The sequence below is a fragment of the Oncorhynchus tshawytscha genome, linkage group LG24 (genome assembly GCF_018296145.1).
Source record: "Oncorhynchus tshawytscha isolate Ot180627B linkage group LG24, Otsh_v2.0, whole genome shotgun sequence".
Lineage (NCBI taxonomy): Eukaryota > Metazoa > Chordata > Actinopteri > Salmoniformes > Salmonidae > Oncorhynchus > Oncorhynchus tshawytscha.
Genome location: NC_056452.1, coordinates 26,696,525 through 26,717,746, shown reverse-complemented (window position 1 = coordinate 26,717,746; position 21,222 = coordinate 26,696,525). Strand labels below are relative to the sequence as shown.

The following is a 21,222-nucleotide window of genomic DNA, read 5'->3' as shown; positions in this document are numbered from 1 at the left end:
ACTCCACATTGAACCACAGAGAAGCGCTTACATTACTACTCCACATTGAACCACAGAGGACGGCTACATTATTGTTTTACTGTTCTCACATGGTATGCATTTGTTGCATGAGAAATAAGGAGAGCTGTTACTGCCTCCAGTACAGACACTGTGAAAAACACGAGGCTCGTCGTCATTGAATTGTGTGGTAGGATATCCATTAACGGATTCTGGTGTGATTGATGTAGTGATGTCCCATTCCCTGGGGTCATTTCTCTCTCCCTACCACTAGCTGCTCCGTTCGAGTATCACTCCCACACCAAGGGATAGTCGAAAACAAGGGGAGGGCTCAGGGAGGGGGGTTATTGGGATTCAACACAACTCTCCATTTCCTCCCCACTACAGACCAAGGGGCCCTTAATGACTGAAGGGGCTTCCTCTCTCCTCCACTCATTTCAGAGCCATGCTAAAAAGTCCATTCAAATGTACTGTGTAGTCCGATTGTCCACCTTACTCCTGCTAGCCAAGTAAAACTATTGCAGAGCCTTGGTCATTCTGGAATAGAAATGGAACGTATCGATCTAACATACATGATTCTGGACCATGTGGAATTGAGAACAATGTATGTGTATCCTAGAACTCTGGTCTCCGCCGGTGAGAGTAACCTCTGGGAAACTCTGCTCCACTTTCAAGCCCGACCCCGCACTTCCTTTCACAAGCTCTTCCTCTCCTTCCTCCCCCTAAACTCCTGCCCCCCCACCACCTCCTCCCCACCTCCCCCAAACCCCTGCCCCCACCACCACCTCCTCCCTGAGTTCTCTTCCTCCCCCAAACCCCTGCCCCCACCACCACCTCCTCCCCGAGTTCTCTTCCTCCCCCAAACCCCTGCCCCCCCACCACCACCTCCCCCAAACCCCTGCCCCCACCACCACCTCCTGAGTTCTCTTCCTCCCCCAAACCCCTGCCCCCACCACCACCTCCTCCCCGAGTTCTCTTCCTCCCCCAAACCCCTGCCCCCACCACCACCACCTCCTCCCCGAGTTCTCTTCCTCCCCCAAACCCCTGCCCCCACCACCACCTCCTCCCCGAGTTCTCTTCCTCCCCCAAACCCCTGCCCCCACCACCACCTCCTCCCCGAGTTCTCTTCCTCCCCCAAACCCCTGCCCCCCACCACCACCTCCTCCCTGAGTTCTCCTCTCTCTCCTTCCTTCTATACTCCTGCTCCCACCACCTCCGCACTTCCTTTCACAAGCTCTTCCTCTCCTTCCTCCCCCAAACTCCTGCCCCCACCACCACCTCCTCCCCCGAGTTCTCTTCCTCCCTCCAAACTCTTGCCATACCCCTGCTCCCACCACCTCCTCCCTGAGTTCTCCCTCTCTCCTTCCCTCTATACTCCTGCTCCCACCACCTCCTCCCTGAGTTCTCCTCTCTCTCCTTCCCTCTATACTCCTGCTCCCACCACCTCCTCCCTGAGTTCTCCTCTCTCTCCTTCCCTCTATACTCGTCTCCTACCACCTCTCCCAGACTGTTTCTGCTCACTCACTCACCCAGCCACCACCCTCTCTCAAATCCCTGTCTATACCTCCATCACATCCCTGCCTCCTCCATCTCTCCCTCCTCCCTGCCCCCCCACCATCTATCCTGAGTGTGTTGTCCCCCTCTCCGATGCCTCGGGAACTACAGGGCAGTGTAGCTCAGCGATAGTTATTAGGGGTTGTTTTTCTGGATCTAGGCTCTCTCCTCTCCCAAAAGAACATACAAAGTGCTCTCTCTGGCACACATCATCATATGAGCTTGGAGGCATCTAGACCTAGGTCTACACATCAGGGAAATAAGTCATTTTTCCCACTAAACTAACTGTCAAAGACGGAATCTGCTTTGACGCCCCTCTCTCCTCCCACAGTTCCACCTTCCTCCCATCACTGCGGTGTAGAACAAAGAGATTGTTTATATTGGATACTGTTCCTCCACATTCTGTTCCTTTTCCTTCAGATAACAAAACAATATTCCTAGCCCACATGGATAAGTTTTTTCTCTTCTCAATGTTGCAATCATGAGGGAGGTTTGATCAAATGACAGGAGGGTGAAAGATTGAGCTCAGCAACTCCCTTTTCCTTCATGTCCAGAATCAGATTCAAAATAACTTGTTTTTTAATATAGGGCTCAAATTCAGTTGGACTAAACGAGAGCTTCTCTTGGAGTCATTCAGTGTTTCAACTTCATTAGGACAACATGGAAGCACCCCGACCTCTAGTCATCTACTTACTAGCAGCCCAGTGGAGGGAAGAGGAACCAACCTCCATGTTTCACTTATGATTTCTACACTTCCACTTTCCTGCTATTTCCATTTGGTCCACTCATCCCAAAAGAAGTCATTAAATAATACGAGCGAGCAGATAGCCTACAGTCTTCAATAATGTTTACATTGTCTTGTCGAAAATGGCGGTCAATGTCATGGCTAGTTTCTCAGAATGGATTTGGGATAGAATGTGGTTCTTTTAAAGTATGGTTTTATTTTATGAAAGCAGGCCTAGCTAGCGTAGAAGATTATTGTTTACGTTGTCAGGTTAAGATTCGTCGGGTATGAGACCAAGTCATTTCCAGCCCTATATATAGAGAGAGCAGCGAACAGAAGAATCTCTGGCTCCACCTGTGACGTCATAAAGGACAGTCTAAACGGGATCCTTGGGACGTCCCAACGTTGATGTCACCCCCATTGACGTTGAAATTTAAAAATGGTTTGGTAAGTGTTAGGGTTGGGTAAAGGTTATAGGTAAGGGTTATGTTTAGGGGTTAAGGTTAGTGTATAGCCCTCCCAAGGATCCCGGATAGCACTAACCCGAGAGAGGAGGGCTGCATCTCAGTGAGATTAAGAAAGTGATGTAAATCACTTTAAGATTCTATGCCTGACTCAGCAGTCCGGGTCAGAAGGGGTTAACCCCGCAGTAATCACAAGCAGGCCGTCACACACAAACACACACATCCTCACGCACAGTCTCTTCGGAGGAGAGGACCGCTTGCTGTTGTTGCTGCTCTTAAGCCACGTTCAAGGGCCCATCTGGACGTCATCGCATGGGATCAATTACAGGATACAACCGAGACTAGCTAACGATCTGGAAGACAGATCTTCTCATTCACTACTTCGCTGGCTGGAGGAAAAGGCGAGATAAGCTTCTTCTTTTTGGACTGGAAACGTGTCATTTCAACCAAAGACTTGACGGAGCTTTGTTTCTAACGGATGTGTACTCAAGTCCACATACATGCTGACTTTGTGTGTCTACTTGAATCTAGAGCTTCATATTTTCAGTTGTGTACCAACATCTTGAGCAGGAGTGTAACGGTCCACGTATTGGTACCTCTGGTCCGCACTGTGAATCGGATGAATACGGAAAAACAATAGATGAAAAAAAAGACACTATGCCTCTAGTTACTGTGAGATGAATAAAAAGACACTATGCCTATAACACTGCATTGTATGCCTCTAGTTACTGTGAGATGAAAAAACATCAGACTATTCCGTTAAAACAACTAGAGCCAAGGTGCACATTGTAATAAAAAATGTGAATCTTAATTAACTGGCCCATTTCAAACCTGGCCTTTTGTGAGGTGCAGCTGGGAACTAGTTGTGTATCATGGAGAGTGGTGGATAAACCAGGAGGATCTTCATCATCGGTTAAACCTCTAGTTTGGGAACATTTCGTCTTCCCAGTAGGTTACAACAACGAAGGGCATAGAGGGTGTTGCCACTGCTCAACCAGAATAGCCTGTGCGGCTGCCAACACCTCAAATACGTAGACACATTTACACCGACACCGAAGCAAGACGAAAACGCTAAAAAACATCAATAATAATAATAAACTTCTCCCTGCATTCAAGCACCCCGTCCGCAGCAGATTCTGACCGGGCCAAATAGAATTACTAGAGAGAAAGGTATGTTAATAAGCCACGGATATGTGCCCAATCTCAGTGGTTAAGAACAGGGGTTTTCAGCACCTTGTGAAAGTGTTCGAACCACGTTATAAACTTCTCCTTCTCGCACCCATTTCAATAAACAAGAAGTACCCCGCTCTATGTATGCAAGCTAAAGTCAATGTTGTCAATGAGATGGCCAATGAACCCGTGTTGCATTTGTCAGCAATCAAGTTTTCAAGATATGTAACTTTCAAAATAAAGAAATCATCCCCGTATGATGCATAGTTGATGAGTAATTGTGTGTTTTCATTTAAGAAAGTCCAGTGTTGTTATTCCTTATGGTGCTCTTATGTGATTAGACTTGGATCAGGCCTTATTCGACTGATGATCTTGTATGGAGTCAGGAATAACAACACTTTGGATTTTATTAAATAAACAAAAAAAACATTTTTGGCATTTCATTTTCCCGCTGTTCACTGAAACTGAACTGTGACCCCGGAAACCGCAACAAGTACCAAACAATGGGTTTGGTGAACCACTACACCCCTAATCTTGAGTCAGCTCAGCTGCAGAGAACCCACGGCCGGGGTCACATTCAGGAGGGCACCACCGTATTGTTTGCGTCCACAGATATCTGTGTGTGGCAGACAATGCCCCCGAGTCAGCTGGTGACCCTGCTTGCCAATGCCAGCCCTATGGGACAAGGGGATTGTTCAGGTCAATGTCTCCCAAATATTGGGTCAGCACCCATGATGGGTCAGCTGATTCCTCCTTTTGGATGGGTGGTGTGATTTGCCAGTTATAAAATGTTATTTCTAACCAGAAGCTAGAGAAAACTCTGGTTCATCCATCTATTCAAATCTAAAATGTTAATCTGTGGCTTTCCACCATTGTCATATTATCACATCTTATTCCTACATTTGAACCAGTGGTTGATGATTGCGAGAAACACTGGTTCTTCCCATCAGAACCACACCTTAGTTTGTCAGGCTGAAGCAGGGTAAACAGTTACTGAATGAGGATACAGCCTGAATGTCTTACACACACACTATTGGCAATACGAAAGCTGATTAATAGACTTGAGGAATTCGCTACAGCCGCAATAACATCTGCTAAATATGTGTATGTGACCAATAAAATTAGATTTTAGGATTTCAAAGTAGACCGCATGAAATAGGTCAACACTGTGTCACCGTTTTAAAACTCTGGTATAAAAACCTACAATACTATGCGAAGTTCCATTGCAAGTTTGACTAGCTAACTGTCTAATTCAATTATTACATAAACTGCCAGCAACAGCAAGCTCGACACGCCCAAATGGTTATATTGTAGCTAGATTAGCAACGAGTTCACGTTACAAGCACCTATGCTACAATGTGGCAACAGCACCACAATAACAACGCATTACCTGATTCAGATCTTGATCGGTCAAGAGATGCAACTCCCGAGGTTTGAAGCAATTCTGACATTTACTTTTATTGAAAATGTTCGCCTGGAATTTCCTGCAAGAGTTGTCTTTCGCCGTAGACATTGTATTTCGCCTCCGTTCACCGTAAAATGCAAACGTGAAAGAAAAAAAAAAAGAATGAAAAAAAATGTAGACAGTGTTTAATTCCGTTGTTTTCTTTAGCTACGTTTATTTCATCCAATTTGGCACATTGTCCCAGCAATCCAATTGCATGATCATCCCAATAACAAGCGGTCTCGAGTTCACACACAATCCATATTCAAAGGTCTTGTGTTGTTTAGTTGTACCCAATGTACATTATCCAATATTGACTGCTAGACGACACCATTCGTGTGCGTTATTCAGTCCATGGCCTGTATCCACAAAGGCAAGCGAGTAACAAGGTAGTTTTTGTTGTAATCGATAGTTAGCTAACTAGCCAATGTTATTGTGCGAACCACAAAAATAGAAATTGCACAGTGTTAGCAGCCTCAAGCTCCAAGGTAACAGCTTCCATCGGGTGGTAACCTAAGTTACACCCATTGAAAGGGGGGAAAAAAAACACAAAAGTGGAGGTAGCTGGCTAACAAGCTACAAACGTAACAGTAACTCTTTGCGAAGTTTATCACGACTGTTTATTCACTGGCTAGCAAGCTGGGTAATAAAATCCTCTCGCCTAGCTAGGTATTTAGGAAGTGTGGAATACAAATCTTCTACGTAATTAACTCCCCGCTGACACATAGTACTCAGACGAAGCGCTTCTTACACAATCATTGAAGCACACACGAGTTTTTCGGTTTTGGTTTCCATGGATAGCAGCGCCCCTGGGTTCATTTTTCTTCTTCTTTTTTTCTTCTTCCGGGAGATCTCTTAACCAATGGGAGGGAGGTCGCGGACGCACAGATTTTCTGATGGAATTGTCATGGTATCTCGCGATAGTTGCTCTTACAACGCCATCTAGCTAGGGATGGGGACGCAACAATAACGAATAAACACTAGAATGTATTTTGCTTTGTGTTGGCCAATGACAGGCTTTGAATTACCAGTCGGCCATATTGGTAATCCGCAGAAGATGCAGTCCTCATAGGAATGAAGTGAATTCTACATTATTTAAGTTAAATGTTTCAAGGACAAAAGTACATTTATTTGATGTATTTTGTTGTTGTAGTGGGGACAATAACATTAATAATCTCAAAAAAAAGTATACTTTAAGGAAAAGGTATTTCTAAATGTTTTTATTCATATGTTAAGCTCACATAATATAATTTAATAGCATTATGCATTAAGGTGTTTGTAATCGATTAAACGTGGCAAAAACAAATGTTTTCTATTGCTTCTAAAATCATTGTTACAACGATGGGACAGTAATAAAATGGAGGAGTGGTGGCTTCGAAACAGCGCCCCCTACTAGTCTTCTAGTATATATAAACCATTGGCCACACGGAGAGCTCCAATGACCATTTGTGCCTCTGAAAGGATCTAGAATCAGATTTCTCTTCTGTTATCCCATCCTAAAACCAACCCAGGATCAATAGCTAATGGAATAAGTACCAGGGACAAAACCAGTAGCGGTGCTTGGTAAAATCTCTGAGGAAGCCAAGCCAAGGCAGTAAAAAAGCCATATTACAACCTACAACCTTGTGATAATTGTGTTGTTTGCTCTATAGCCCATTAGTTCACACGCCACCGTGATAAACAATAAGGCCGTGACAACAATAAGACAACAATCACACAGTGGCGGAATAAATTCAACAACAGATACGTTTGTTTCATCACAAAACCAGAGAGCAACATCTGTCCGGTGACAAAGCAAATACTGCATGTGACAAGCCGTTATTATCACCTGCACCTAAGCAAGTTAACGTTTTCAACACTAAACAACTACTGATTTAGAACCATGGAGTTACAGTCATCACAAAGACAACAGGAGCCCTGCCTCCACTATACCAGCACCATTTCAACTTAAACTGCTTCAAGTTAGCATACTAAAGCATTTTTCAACTGTGACACCATGTTGTCATATTTTATGCTGTCTGTCAACTTTGCCACCCTCAAGGCTATTAAGTGATGGGCATCAACGTGTCTTCTGTGATTATAGCTCAGCTTTTCTGTTGCTGAACATGTAACATCCAATTTACACAGACATTCTTTCAATCCGTAGAGTTTTCAAGTCGTGGTTTCTGACACATCCCTGAAAATCCCAGATCTTTCACGTACCATTGTAATATTCCTACAGTCTAGTATCACAAGTCTGTCCTACTATCTGCGACGATAAGCAGAACTACCGCACTCATTCGAAGGGTATGTGAAACACCCCACCCATCCTCGGTCTTTATAAAATGAGAATGAATCGAATTGGTTTTCCCCCACACACGTTCAAATAAAGTTTTAGTATATTGAGATCGGACTGCCTTCTTAGTGGTTTTTCCACCACACTGTAAATTAGTCCTCAGATGTCAATGATAACATCTGCATACAGAGGTAGCCTACTTGTTATCAACATAGTTTGCATGCCCATAGTGAACCTCTAAAATAGATTTTGGGCACTATATATGCCTACTCATAATGCGACAATCAACAAGGCACACAACTGTAGAATCTGTTCACATTGTTGTTCAATTATTTTGTTGATACAGTGTAGATGGAGTGCGATGAAGTAATATGTTTGGCATTTAGTTACACAGTTGCAGTTCAATTGCAGTAACTAGCACGTCATTTAAAAACTGATTGGTAACTTATTCATTAATCAGTGACAAGTAAGCGTCTGAATAGTTCTGATGCTAACAATAAGCTTATTTTCAGACAGAGATAATACATTTGAATGGACGAAGGGATAGAGGCATAGATCGGTTACCTAACTGAACCTGGAAAACAACAGAGGATTATTGCCTTACGCAAACTGTAAGTGATCCGAGAACTCAGATGACAGGTGTTTGTGTGTGTGTGTGTGTGTGTGTGTGTGTGTGTGTGTGTGTGTGTGTGAGTGTGTGTGCTGTAGCCGTCTAGCCTATTTGTTAACCAGGCGATAACATAGACAGATCCCTAGGCCTTGTGTCAACCTACCAATGCTTTGGTGGTGCCTGCATACAGAGCACGCATATCGCTTTTGTTTATGAGAATTGGTGTCACGGTAAGTTATATTTCTTATTGTACAGGGTGGGTAAGGTCATGTGTTTATGTCCCCATTTCCTTCCTAGGGGTACCCAGGGACTATCCTGGGTGTGACACAGTGCAAGTATCCTGGAGGCATTTAGTGACTATCCTGGAGGCACTTAGTGACTGTCCTGGAGGCATTTACTGACTGTCCTGGAGGCATTTAATGGCTGTCCTGGAGGCATTTAGTGACTATCCTGAGGCTGTCCTGGAGGCATTTAGTGACTGTCCTGGAGGCATTTAGTGACTATCCTGGAGGCATTTAGTGACTATCCTGGAGGCATTTAGTGACTATCCTGGAGGCATTTAGTGACTGTCCTGGAGGCATGTAATGACTATCTTGGAGGCATTTAGTGACTATCCTGGAGGCATTTAGTGACTATCCTGGAGGCATTTAGTGACTGTCCTGTAGGCATTTAGTGACTATCCTGGAGGCATTTAGTGACTGTCCTGGAGGCATGTAATGACTATCTTGGAGGCATTTAGTGACTATCCTGGAGGCATTTAGTGACTATCCTGAGGGGCATTTAGTGACTATCCTGAGGGGCATTTAGTGACTGTCCTGGGGGCATTTAATGACTGTCCTGGAGGCATGTAATGACTATCCTGGAGGCACTTAGTGACTGTCCTGGAGGCATTTAGTGACTATCCTGGAGGCATTTAGTGACTGTCCTGGAGGCATGTAATGACTATCCTGGAGGCACTTAGTGACTGTCCTGGAGGCATTTAGTGACTATCCTTTAGGCATTTAATGACTATCCTGGAGGCATTTAGTGACTGTCCTGGGGGGGCATTTAATGACTATCCTGGGGGGCATTTAGTGACTAGCCTCGAGGTGACAGAAAGGCATTTAGTGGCAACAGGCAGCTTGGTCCGGCCCAAGGTATTTTTCGGTGTTTTTCGGTGTTTTCCTCAGACACTCTTTACATGGCCAGTGTGTCATCAGTGCTACCACACTCACCCTGCAAAACCCTGGAGGCTCACATCCACAGGGGAAAGACAGGGATATACATCGATTAGAGGGGGGATGTTGTGTGTATTGTCTTTTGTATACAGTGACTGTACGTGATTGGGGCTACTGGTGTGGCTATATTTTAGTAATATTGTCAGTGTGCCGAGTAAAAAGGGTTCTGCGGTTGTCCCCATAGAGAACCCTTTTTGGTTACATGTATAGCTCTTTTTGGTTCCATGTAGAACCCTTTGTGGAACAGGTTCTACCTGGAACCCAAAAGGCTTCTACTTGGAAACAAATGGGGTTCTTCAAAAGGTTATTCTATGGGTACAGCCAAAGAACCCATTTGGTTCTAGATAGCACCTTTTTTTCTAGAGTGTAGGAGTAAAATAGAAGTGTTTGCCCTCTAGGTGGTTAAGTGGTTAAATAAGTGGTGTCTTTGCCATATGCATGTTCCTATCCAATCCTTGTAGATCTAGAGCCAAGGGGTTTGGGGTCGGTTTGGAAGTAGTCCTTGGGGTTTGGGGTGGGTTTGGAAGTAGGCCTTGGGGTTTGGGGTGGGTTTGGAAGTAGGCCTTGGGGTTTGGGGTGGGTTTGGAAGTAGGCCTTGGGGTTTGGGGTGGGTTTGGAAGTAGGCATTGGGGTTTGGGGTGGGTTTGGAAGTAGGCCTTGGGGTTTGGGGTGGGTTTGGAAGTAGGCCTTGGGGTTTGGGGTGGGTTTGGAAGTAGGCATTGGGGTTTGGGGGGGTGAGTTTGGAAGTAGGGCTTGGGGTTTGGGGTGGGTTTGGAAGTAGGCATTGGGGTTTGGGGTGGGTTTGGAAGTAGGCCTTGGGGTTTGGTGTGGGTTTGACTTAAGGAAGTGGATGGCTGCAAACGTTCCACCAAGAAACAAAGGGATCTTCTGTTGAATCTGACAATTAATCTTGATGGTTGTACAGTTGTCTCAAATAAAACTGTGAAGGACCTTGGCGTTACTCTGGACCCTGATCTCTCTTTTGATGAACATATCAAGACTGTTTCAAGGACAGCTTTTTTATCTACATAACATTGCAAAAGTCAGAAACATTCTGTCCAAAAATGATGCAGAAAATTGAATCCATGCTTTTGTTACTTCTAAGTTACACTACTGCAATGCTCTACTTTCCGGCTACCCGGATAAAGCACTAAATAAACTTCAGTTAGTGCTAAATACGGCTGCTAGAATCCTGACTAGAACCAAAGAAATTTGATCATATTACTCCAGTGCTAGCCTCCCTACATTGGCTTCCTGTTAAGGCAAGGGCTGATTTCAAGGGTTTTCTGCTAACCTACAAAGCATTACATGGGCTTGCTCCTACCTATCTTTCTGATTTGGTCCTGCCGTACATACCTACATGTACGCTACGGTCACAAGACGTAGGCCTCCTAACTGTCCCTAGAATTTCTAAACAAACAGCTGGAGGCAAGGCTTTCTCCTATAGAGCTCCATTTTTATGGAATGGTCTGCCTACCCACGTGAGAGACGCAGACTCGGTCTCAACCTTTAAGTCTTTACTGAAGACTCATCTCTTCAGTGGGTCATATGATTGAGTGTAGTCTGGCCCAGGAGTGTGAAGGTGAATGGAAAGGCTCTGGAGCAACGAACCACCCTTGCTGTCTCTGCCTGGCCGGTTCCCCTCTTTCCACTGAGATTCTCTGCCTCTAACCCTATTACTGGGGCTGAGTCACTGGCTTACTGGTGCTCTCTCATGCCGTCCTTAGGAGGGGTGCGTCACTTGAGTGGGTTGAGTCACTGACGTGTTCTTGCTGTCTTTGTGGGCTATACTCAGCCTTGTCTCAGGATGGTAAGTTGGTGGTTGAAGATATCCCTCTAGTGGTGTGGGGGCTGTGCTTTGGCAAAGTGGATGGGGTTATATCCTTCCTGTTTGGCCCTGTCCGGGGGTATCATCGGATGGGTCCACAGTGTCTCCTGACCCCTCCTGTCTCAGCCTCCAGTATTTATGCTGCAGTAGTTTATGTGTCGGGGGGCTAGGGTCAGGTTGTTATATCTGGAGTACTTCTCCTGTCTTATCCGGTGTCCTGTGTGAATTTAAGTATGCTCTCTCTAATTCTCTCTTTCTCTCTTTCTTTCTCTCTCTGAGGACCTGAGCCCTAGGACCATGCCTCAGGACTACCTGGCATGATGACTCCTTGCTGTCCCCAGTCCACCTGGTCGTGCTGCTGCTCCAGTTTCAACTGTTCTACCTGCGGCTATGGAATCCTGACCTGTTCACCGGACGTGCTACCTGTCCCAGACCTGCTGTTTTCAACTCTCTAGAGACAGCAGGAATGGTAGAGATACTCTTAATGATCGGCTATGAAAAGCCAACTGACATTTACTCCTGAGGTGCTGACTTGCTGCACCCTAGACAACTACTGTGATTATTATTTGACCATGCTGGTCATTTATGAACATTTGAACATCTTGGCCATGCTCTGTTATAATCTCCACCCGGCACAGCCAGAAGAGGACTAGCCACCCCTCATAGCCTGGTTCCTCTCTAGGTTTCTTCCTAGGTTTTGGCCTTTCTAGCTAGTTTTTCCTAGCCACCGTGCTTCTACACCTGCATTGCTTGCTGTTTGGGGTTTTAGGCTGGGTTTCTGTACAGCACTTTGAGATATCAGCTGATGTACAAAGGGCTATATAAATCCATTTGATTTGATTTGATTTGTTTTGTTTGGAAGTGAGCACAGCTGTCCTCAGGAAGGGTTCAGAGTCAAAGCCATATGACTGCCTCTACATGGTGAAACCCACGGGTTTCTCTATCATCCTCTTTCACGTCTTTACGTGAATATAGGAAGAGGGGTGTTGAATTCTGTCCTGCGGTAGACACCTTATCCCAGGTTCATTCCTCAAATGTAGAACTTTTACTAGAGTTTAAATATTTGCTATTTGATAACATTATATTGAGATATGATTTCTGTTTGTCAATGATACACAAACATGATTTGAACTTAAAATATTGTACATCACAAACCACATCACAGACTGCAGTACAAAACAATCACATATTGTGTATTTTTTATTTTATTTAACTAGGCAAGTCAGTTAAGAACAAATTCTAATTTACAATGACGGCCTACCCCGGCCAAACCCTAACGACGCTGGCCCAATTGTGCACCGCCCTATGGGACTCCCAATCACAGCCAGTTGTGACACAGCCTGGTGTGTGAAGTGACGCCTCAAGCACTGAGATGCAGTGCCTTAGACTGCTCCGCCACTCGGGAGCTCCAGTTACTGATGGCCTCTCTCTCTCTCTCTCTCTCTCTCTCTCTCTCTCTCTCTCTCTCTCTCTCTCTCTCTCTCTCTCTCTCTCTCTCTCTCTCTCTCTCCTCTCTCTCTCTCTCTCTCTCTCTCTCCCCTCTCTCTCTCTCTCTCTATCCCTCCCTCTCTCTCCTATCCCCCTCTCTCTCTCTCTCTCCCCTCTCTCTCTCTCTCTATCCCTCCTCTCTCCCTCCCCCTCTCTCTCTCCTCTCCCTCCCCCTCCTCTCTCTCTCTCCTCTATCCCCCCTCTCTCTCTCCCTCCCTCTCTCCCCCCCTCTCTCTCTCTCTCCCCTCTCTCTCTCTCCTACCCCCCCCTCTCTCTCCTGTCCCCCCCTCTCGTTCCTGCAGAAGATGGAGGTCCCCAGTGTGATGGTGCTAACCATGCTAATCGTGGTGGCTGCAGGGATCTTCTACATCTATTACCAGATCATTCCAAGGTCAAGAACAACGTAGAGGTCATCACTGATGTCAAGAGTGGGAAGTGGTGAGGATAGCCTTATTTGTAATTCAATCTCAATTCAAATGGCGGAAATTTGAATGAACTGTATAAATGCATCACCATTCAAGAATAGCCTGGGAAGAAACAATGTAACATGCTGAGTGATTTAAAAAGTCATAGTCAATCGATCAGTAATATAATAGGGATATCTAATCAGTTGTACAACTGAAATGTGTCTTCCGCATAATTGACATCCACATCTTAGGTGAGCAGTGGATTAAGTGCCTTGATCAGTGGCAGAGTAACAGATTTTTTCCTTGTCAGCTCAGGGATTTGATCCAGCAACTTTTGATTACTGGCCCAACGCTCTAACCGTCAGGCTTCCTGCCACCTTTAGTCAATTTTTTTTTTTACAATAGGTAGAATCTATGAAACTAGAAAGGTTCAGAACTTTTGTGAACATCACAGCACAGTTGGAAAATATATGGCAAATAGAAATCAAAACTGGATGGTGTTCAGAGAAAGATGGGGGGGGTTGAGGGTAGCTGAAGGATGGGACTGGATGGTGTTCAGATATAGATGGGAGGGGTTAAGGGTAGCTGAAGGATGGGACTGGATGGTATTCAGAGATAGATGGGAGGGGTTGAGGGTAGCTGAAGGATGGGACTGGATGGTGTTCAGATATAGATGGGAGGGGTTAAGGGTAGCTGAAGGATGGGACTGGATGGTGTTCAGAGATAGATGGGAGGGGTTGAGGGTAGCTGAAGGATGGGACTGGATGGTGTTCAGATATAGATGGGAGGAGTTGAGGGTAGCTGAAGGATGGGACTGGATGGTGTTCAGATATAGATGGGAGGGGTTAAGGGTAGCTGAAGGATGGGACTGGATGGTGTTCAGATATAGATGGGAGGGGTTAAGGGTAGCTGAAGGATGGGACTGGATGGTGTTCAGATATAGATGGGAGGGGTTAAGGGTAGCTGAAGGATGGGACTGGATGGTGTTCAGATATAGATGGGAGGGGTTAAGGGTAGCTGAAGGATGGGACTGGATGGTGTTCAGATATAGATGGGAGGGGTTAGGGTTAAGGGTAGCTGAAGGATGGGACTGGATGGTGTTCAGAGATAGATGGGAGGGGTTGAGGGTAGCTGAAGGATGGGACTGGATGGTGTTCAGATATAGATGGGAGGAGTTGAGGGTAGCTGAAGGATGGGACTGGATGGTGTTCAGATATAGATGGGAGGGGTTAAGGGTAGCTGAAGGATGGGACTGGATGGTGTTCAGAGATAGATGGGAGGGGTTGAGGGTAGCTGAAGGATGGGACTGGATGGTGTTCAGATATAGATGTGAGTGGTTAAGGGTAGCTGAAGGATGGGACTGGATGGTGTTCAGAGATAGATGGGAGGGGTTGAGGGTAGCTGAAGGATGGGACTGGATGGTGTTCAGATATAGATGGGAGGAGTTGAGGGTAGCTGAAGGATGGGACTGGATGGTGTTCAGATATAGATGGGAGGGGTTAAGGGTAGCTGAAGGATGGGACTAAAAACAAACTAAAGATAACTATTTTAAAAATGTACTGTGTCCGTAAAATGTCCGTAAAATGTATATAGTCTGTACAAACTGGAGGTAGGAGCCTAAGAGTTGTTGGCCATTAGATAACTCCAATTAAGGGAGGGATGGTAGGGTTAGTGGAAAATCATCAAGGAAAATATGTAATATATATATATATATATATATATATACACACACACTACCGGTCAAAAGTTTTAGAACACCTAGGGTTTTTCTTTATTTTTTACTATTTTCTACATTGTAGAATAATAGTGAAGATGTCAAAACTATGAAATAACACATAAGGAATCATGTTGTAACCAAAAAAGTGTAATTTTAAACAAATCAAAATATATTTAATATTTGAGATACTTTAAATAGCCACAATTTGCCGTGATGACAGTTTTTCATAGTCTTGGCATTCTCTCAACCAGCTTCATGAGGTAAGGACCTGGAATGCATTTCAATTAACAGGTGTGCTTTCTTAAAAGTTCATTTGTGGAATATCTTTCCTTCTTAATGTGCATGAGCCAATCAGTTGTGTTGTGACAAGGTAGGGGGTATACAGAAGATAGCCCTATTTGGTAAAATACCAAGTCCATATTATGGCAAGAACAGCTTAAATAAGTTAAGAGAAACAACAGTCAATCATTACTTTAAGACATGAAGGTCAGTCAATACGGAACATTTCAATGCAGTCGCAAAAACCATCAAACGCTATGATGAAACTGGCTCTCATGAGGACCACCACAGGAAAGGAAGACCCAGAGGTAACTCTGGTGCAGAGGATAAGTTAGAGTAACCAGCCTCAGAAATTGCAGCCCAAATAAGTGCTTCATGGAGTTCAAGTAACAGACACATCTCAACATCAACTGCTCAGAGGAGACTGTGTGAATCAGGCCTTCATGGTTGAATTGCTGCAAAGAAACCACTACTAAAGGACACCAATAAGAAGAAGAGACTTGCTTTGGCCAAGATGAGTAATGGACATTAGACTGGTGGAAATTTGTCCTTTGGTCTTAAGTCCAAATTGGAGATTTTTGGTTCCAACCGCTGTGTCTTTGTGAGACACGGTGTGGGTGAACGGATGATCTCTGCATGTGTGGTTCCCACCATAAAGCATGGAAGAGGAGGAGGTGTTATGGTGTGGGGGTGCTTTGCTGGTGACACTGTCTGTGATGTATTTATAATTCAAGGCACACTTAACCAGAATGGCTACCACTGCATTCTGCAGCAATACGCCATCCCATCTGGTTTGGCGTATCATTTGTTTTTCAACAGGACAATGACCCAACACACCTCCAGACTGTGTAAGGGATATTTTACCAAGAAGGAGAGTGATGGAGTGCTACATTAGATGACCTGGCCTCCACAATCACCTGACCTCAACCAAATTGAGATGGTTTGGGATGAGTTGGACCGCAGAGTGAAGGAAAAGCAGCCTAGGAAAAGTGCTCAGCATATGTGGGAACTCCTTCAAGACTGTTGGAAAAGCATTCTAGGTGAAGCTGGTTGAGAGAATGCCAAGAGTGCAAAGATGTCATGAAGGGATAAGGTGACTACTTTGAAGAACCTCAAATATAAAATATATTTAGATTTGTTTTACACTTTTTTGGTTACTGTATGATTCCATATGTGCTATTTCATAGTTTGGATGTCTTCGCTATTATTCTACAATGTAGAAAATAGCAAAAATAAAGAAAAACCCTTGAATGTTTAGGTGTGTCCAAACTTTTGTCTGGTACTGTATATAAATATATATATTTACAAAAAAATATATGGGGGATTGGAAATGATGAAGATACGTACATAGAAGCCAACATCTATCTGCAATATTAAAGCTGATCTACCCCTTTAAAAATAAAAACAATTGTTCAATGCAGAAACAAGAGGCTTCCACCTTGAACAGGGTTAATACCACAGTTAATTAAATCCATCCCTCTCTTTCTATCAGGTTTCAGGTAAGACCCAAGTGCAGACTGTGTAGAAGTAACAACATTTATTGCAACAACAGGGGCAGGCAAACGACAGGTCAAGGCAGGCAGAGGTCGGTAATCCAGAGTAGCGAGGCCAAGGTACAGGACCTCAGGCAGGCCCAGGTAATCCAGAGTAGGGGTAAAATCACAAGACGGTAAGCAGGCTCAGAGTCAGAACAGGCAAGGGTCAAAACCAGGAGGACGAGGAAAAAGAGAGACTAGGAAAAGCAAGCGCTGAGACAAACAGTGGTTGACTTGAACAAACAAGACCAACTGGCAACAGACAGACAGAAAACACTGGTATAAATACCCAGGGGATAAGTGGGGAAGATTGGCGACACCTGGAGGGGGGTGGAGACAAGCACAAAAACAGGTGAAACGGATCAGGGCATGACACTTTCTCTCCCACTCCTTTCTCCCTCCATACCTCCCTCCCAGTCCAGAGTGTGCTTGTCTCTTCCATAAGGGTGGTGTCAAGTTGATTCTGTGTGGGCCCAGCTGGGACAAGATGTAGTCTCTGTACAACACTTTGAATGAACCCAGCGTGGTGAGTCATTAACCAGCAGGGCTGATCCCAGAGTGGGGAGTCATTGACCAGTGGGGCTAAACCCCAGAGTGGGGAGTCATTGACCAGCGGGGCTAAACCCCAGAGTGGGGAGTCATTGACCAGCGAGGCTGAACCCCAGAGTGGGGAGTCATTGACCAGCGGGGCTAAACCCCAGAGTGGGGAGTCATTGACCAGCGAGGCTGAACCCCAGAGTGGTGAGTCATTGACCAGCGAGGCTGAACCCCAGAGTGGGGAGTCATTGACCAGCGAGGCTGAACCCAGAGTGGTGAGTCATTGACCAGTGCGGCTGAACCCCAGAGTGGTGAGTCATTGACCAGTGCGGCTGAACCCCAGAGTGGTGAGTCATTGACCAGCGAGGCTGAACCCAGAGTGATGAGTCACAACACTAATAGGAGTTAACTAATTAAAGTCCTTATCATAGTTTTATGCTCGTCTGTTGTCTCCATCTCCCCTGTCAACATTCCTCTTCTGATGACAGACAATGGCAGGTTATCCCCTCTGAAAGTGCTCTGTCCTCCGGGTGTCTCTCTGCTGCACAGGGCAGAGCAGTGGTGTGTTCGTGGAAAAATGACATATGTCATCAACACCAACACTAGAAAGGGGAGATATGATGATGAGCAAAGACTCCTGTTATGGAGTAAGTTAAGTGTGTGTCACACCAGCCTTCGCTTTGGCGCCCCCTCCTGTCCGACTCAGGCGTTCAGCGTCGCCGGCCTTCTAGCTGCTGCCGAACCTGCTGCTGGCAAAAGCCTTTCTCTCATCAACCCGGGACTTGTCTCGTCATCACAACACAAACCTGCTTCCAATCCCCACTCTGTCACTGTATATATACTCCCTCTGTCATTTGTATTTGTCGGTCATTGTATACGTTGCTTGTTTTCCCGAGAGGAATCTCTCCTACTATTTCCCGAGAGGAATCTCTCCTACTACTTCCCGAGAGGAATCTCTCCTACTATTTCCCGAGAGGAATCTCTCCTACTATTTCCCGAGAGGAATCTCTCCTACTATTTCCCGAGAGGAATCTCTCCTACTATTTCCCGAGAGGAATCTCTCCTACTATTTCCCGAGAGGAATCTCTCCTACTATTTCCCGAGAGGAATCTCTCCTACTATTTCCCGAGAGGAATCTCTCCTACTATTTCCTGAGCACTTTATTATTTAGCACTTTGGAGCTTTAATAAATTCAGTATTTCTAAACCTGCGACTGCCTCCACCTCTCTACACTTGTGACAGTGTAAGAGGAGTTTAAAGTTAGGGTAAGAGGTTAAAAAATCATTTATTCCTAGCACAAGCAAGCGCCAGCTGTCTTCAGAACTTCACACCCATGTTGGTATTGTATTGCTTAATGTAAAGTTGTCTTAACAGTATAAAGTCCCTCTCCTGTCCTTGCTTCTCTCATCCATATGTTATTTTCATTTTTCATCCCTCTTTCCTCTGCTCAGACATTTCCTCCCAAGTTGGTGCTGCTGGACTTCAAATCAAATCAAATCAAATAAAAAAAAATATTTGTCACATACACATGGTTAGCAGATGTTAATGCGAGTGTAGCGAAATGCTTGTGCTTCTAGTTCCGACAATGCAGTAATAACCAACAAGTAATCTAACTAACAATTCCAAAACTACTGTCTTATGCACAGTGTAAGGGGATAAAGAATATGTACATAAGGATATATGAATGAGTGATGGTACAGAGCAGCATAGGCAAGATACAGTAGATGATATAGAGTACAGTATATACATATGAGATAAGTATGTAAACCAAGTGGCATAGTTAAAGTGGCTAGTGATACATGTATTACATAAGGATGCAGTCGATGATATAGAGTACAGTATCAACGTATGCATATGAGATGAACAATGTAGGGTAAGTAACATTATATAAGGTAGCATTGTTTATATATTTACATCAATTCCCATCAATTCCCATTATTAAAGTGGCTGGAGTTGAGTCAGTGTCAGTGACAGTGTGTTGGCAGCAGCCACTCAATGTTAGTGGTGGCTGTTTAACAGTCTGATGGCCTTGAGATAGAAGCTGTTTTTCAGTCTCTCGGTCCCAGCTTTGATGCACCTGTACTGACCTCGCCTTCTGGATGATAGCGGGGTGAACAGGCAGTGGCTCGGGTGGTTGATGTCCTTGATGATCTTTATGGCCTTCCTGTAACATCGGGTGGTGTAGGTGTCCTGGAGGGCAGGTAGTTTGCCCCCAGTGATGCGTTGTGCAGACCTCACTACCCTCTGGAGAGCCTTACAGTTGAGGGCGGAGCAGTTGCCGTACCAGGCGGTGATACAGCCCGCCAGGATGCTCTCGATTGTGCATCTGTAGAAGTTTGTGAGTGCTTTTGGTGACAAGCCGAATTTCTTCAGCCTCCTGAGGTTGAAGAGGCGCTGCTGCACCTTCTTCACGATGCTGTCTGTGTGAGTGGACCAATTCAGTTTGTCTGTGATGTGTATGCCGAGGAACTTAAAACTTGCTACCCTCTCCACTACTGTTCCATCGATGTGGATAGGGGGGTGTTCCCTCTGCTGTTTCCTGAAGTCCACAATCATCTCCTTAGTTTTGTTGACGTTGAGTGTGAGGTTATTTTCCTGACACCACACTCACCTCACCCCCTCACCTCCTCCCTGTAGGCCGTCTCGTCGTTGTTGGTAATCAAGCCTACCACTGTTGTGTCGTCCGCAAACTTGATGATTGAGTTGGAGGCGTGCGTGGCCACGCAGTCGTGGGTGAACAGGGAGTACAGGAGAGGGCTCAGAACGCACCCTTGTGGGGCCCCAGTGTTGAGGATCAGCGGGGAGGAGATATTTTTGCCTACCCTCACCACCTGGGGGCGGCCCGTCAGGAAGTCCAGTACCCAGTTGCACAGGGCGGGGTCGAGACCCAGGGTCTCGAGCTTGATGACGAGCTTGGAGGGTACTATCGTGTTGAATGCCGAGCTGTAGTCGATGAACAGCATTCTCACATAGGTATTCCTCTTGTCCAGATGGGTTAGGGCAGTGTGCAGTGTGGTTGAGATTGCATCGTCTGTTGACCTATTTGGGCGGTAAGCAAATTGGAGTGGGTCTAGGGTGTCAGGTAGGGTGGAGGTGATATGGTCCTTGACTAGTCTCTCAAAGCACTTCATGATGACGGATGTGAGTGCTACGGGGCGGTAGTCGTTTAGCTCAGTTACCTTAGCTTTCTTGGGAACAGGAACAATGGTGGCCCTCTTGAAGCATGTGGGAACAGCAGACTGGTATAGGGATTGATTGAATATGTCCGTAAACACACCGGCCAGCTGGTCTGCGCATGCTCTGAGGGCGCGGCTGGGGATGCCGTCTGGGCCTGCAACCTTGCTTGGGTTAACACGTTTAAATGTCTTACTCACCTCGGCTGCAGTGAAGGAGAGACGCATGTTTTCATTGCAGGCCGTGTCAGTGGCACTGTATTGTCCTCAAAGCGGGCAAAAAGTTATTTAGTCTGCCTGGGAGCAAGACATCCTGGTCCGTGACTGGGCTGGATTTCTTCCTGTAGTCCGTGATTGACTGTAGACCCTGCCACATGCCTCTTGTGTCTGAGCCGTTGAATTGAGATTCTACTTTGTCTCTGTACTGACGCTTAGCTTGTTTGATAGCCTTGCGGAGGAATAGCTGCACTGTTTGTATTCAGTCCTGTTACCAGACACCTTGCCCTGATTAAAAGCAGTGGTTCGCGCTTTCAGTTTCACACGAATGCTGCCATCAATCCACGGTTTCTGGTTAGGGAATGTTTTAATCGTTGCTATGGGAACGACATCTTCAACGCACGTTCTAATGAACTCGCACACCGAATCAGCGTATTCGTCAATATTGTTATCTGATGCAATACGAAACATCTCCCAGTCCACGTGATGGAAGCAGTCTTGGAGTGTGGAGTCAGCTTGGTCGGACCAGCGTTGGACAGACCTCAGCGTGGGAGCCTCTTGTTTTAGTTTCTGTCTGTAGGCAGGGA

At 45.5% G+C, this 21,222-nt stretch overlaps 1 protein-coding gene across 2 annotated transcripts in view; it reads right to left on the bottom strand.

Moving 5' to 3' along the window:
• Window positions 1-6,184, bottom strand: part of LOC112223359 (myosin phosphatase Rho-interacting protein) — a 77,890-nt gene extending 71,706 nt beyond the window's left edge. The window contains exon 1 of one of the 2 annotated variants that reach the window (XM_042305588.1): window positions 5,300-6,184. In XM_042305588.1, the coding sequence (XP_042161522.1) occupies window positions 5,300-5,422 (123 nt within the window). In that variant the 5' untranslated portion in view covers window positions 5,423-6,184. The remainder of the gene's footprint in view (window positions 1-5,299) is intronic. The other variant, XM_042305589.1, reaches the window with a different exon arrangement.
• Between the last annotated feature and the right edge of the window lie 15,038 nt (window positions 6,185-21,222).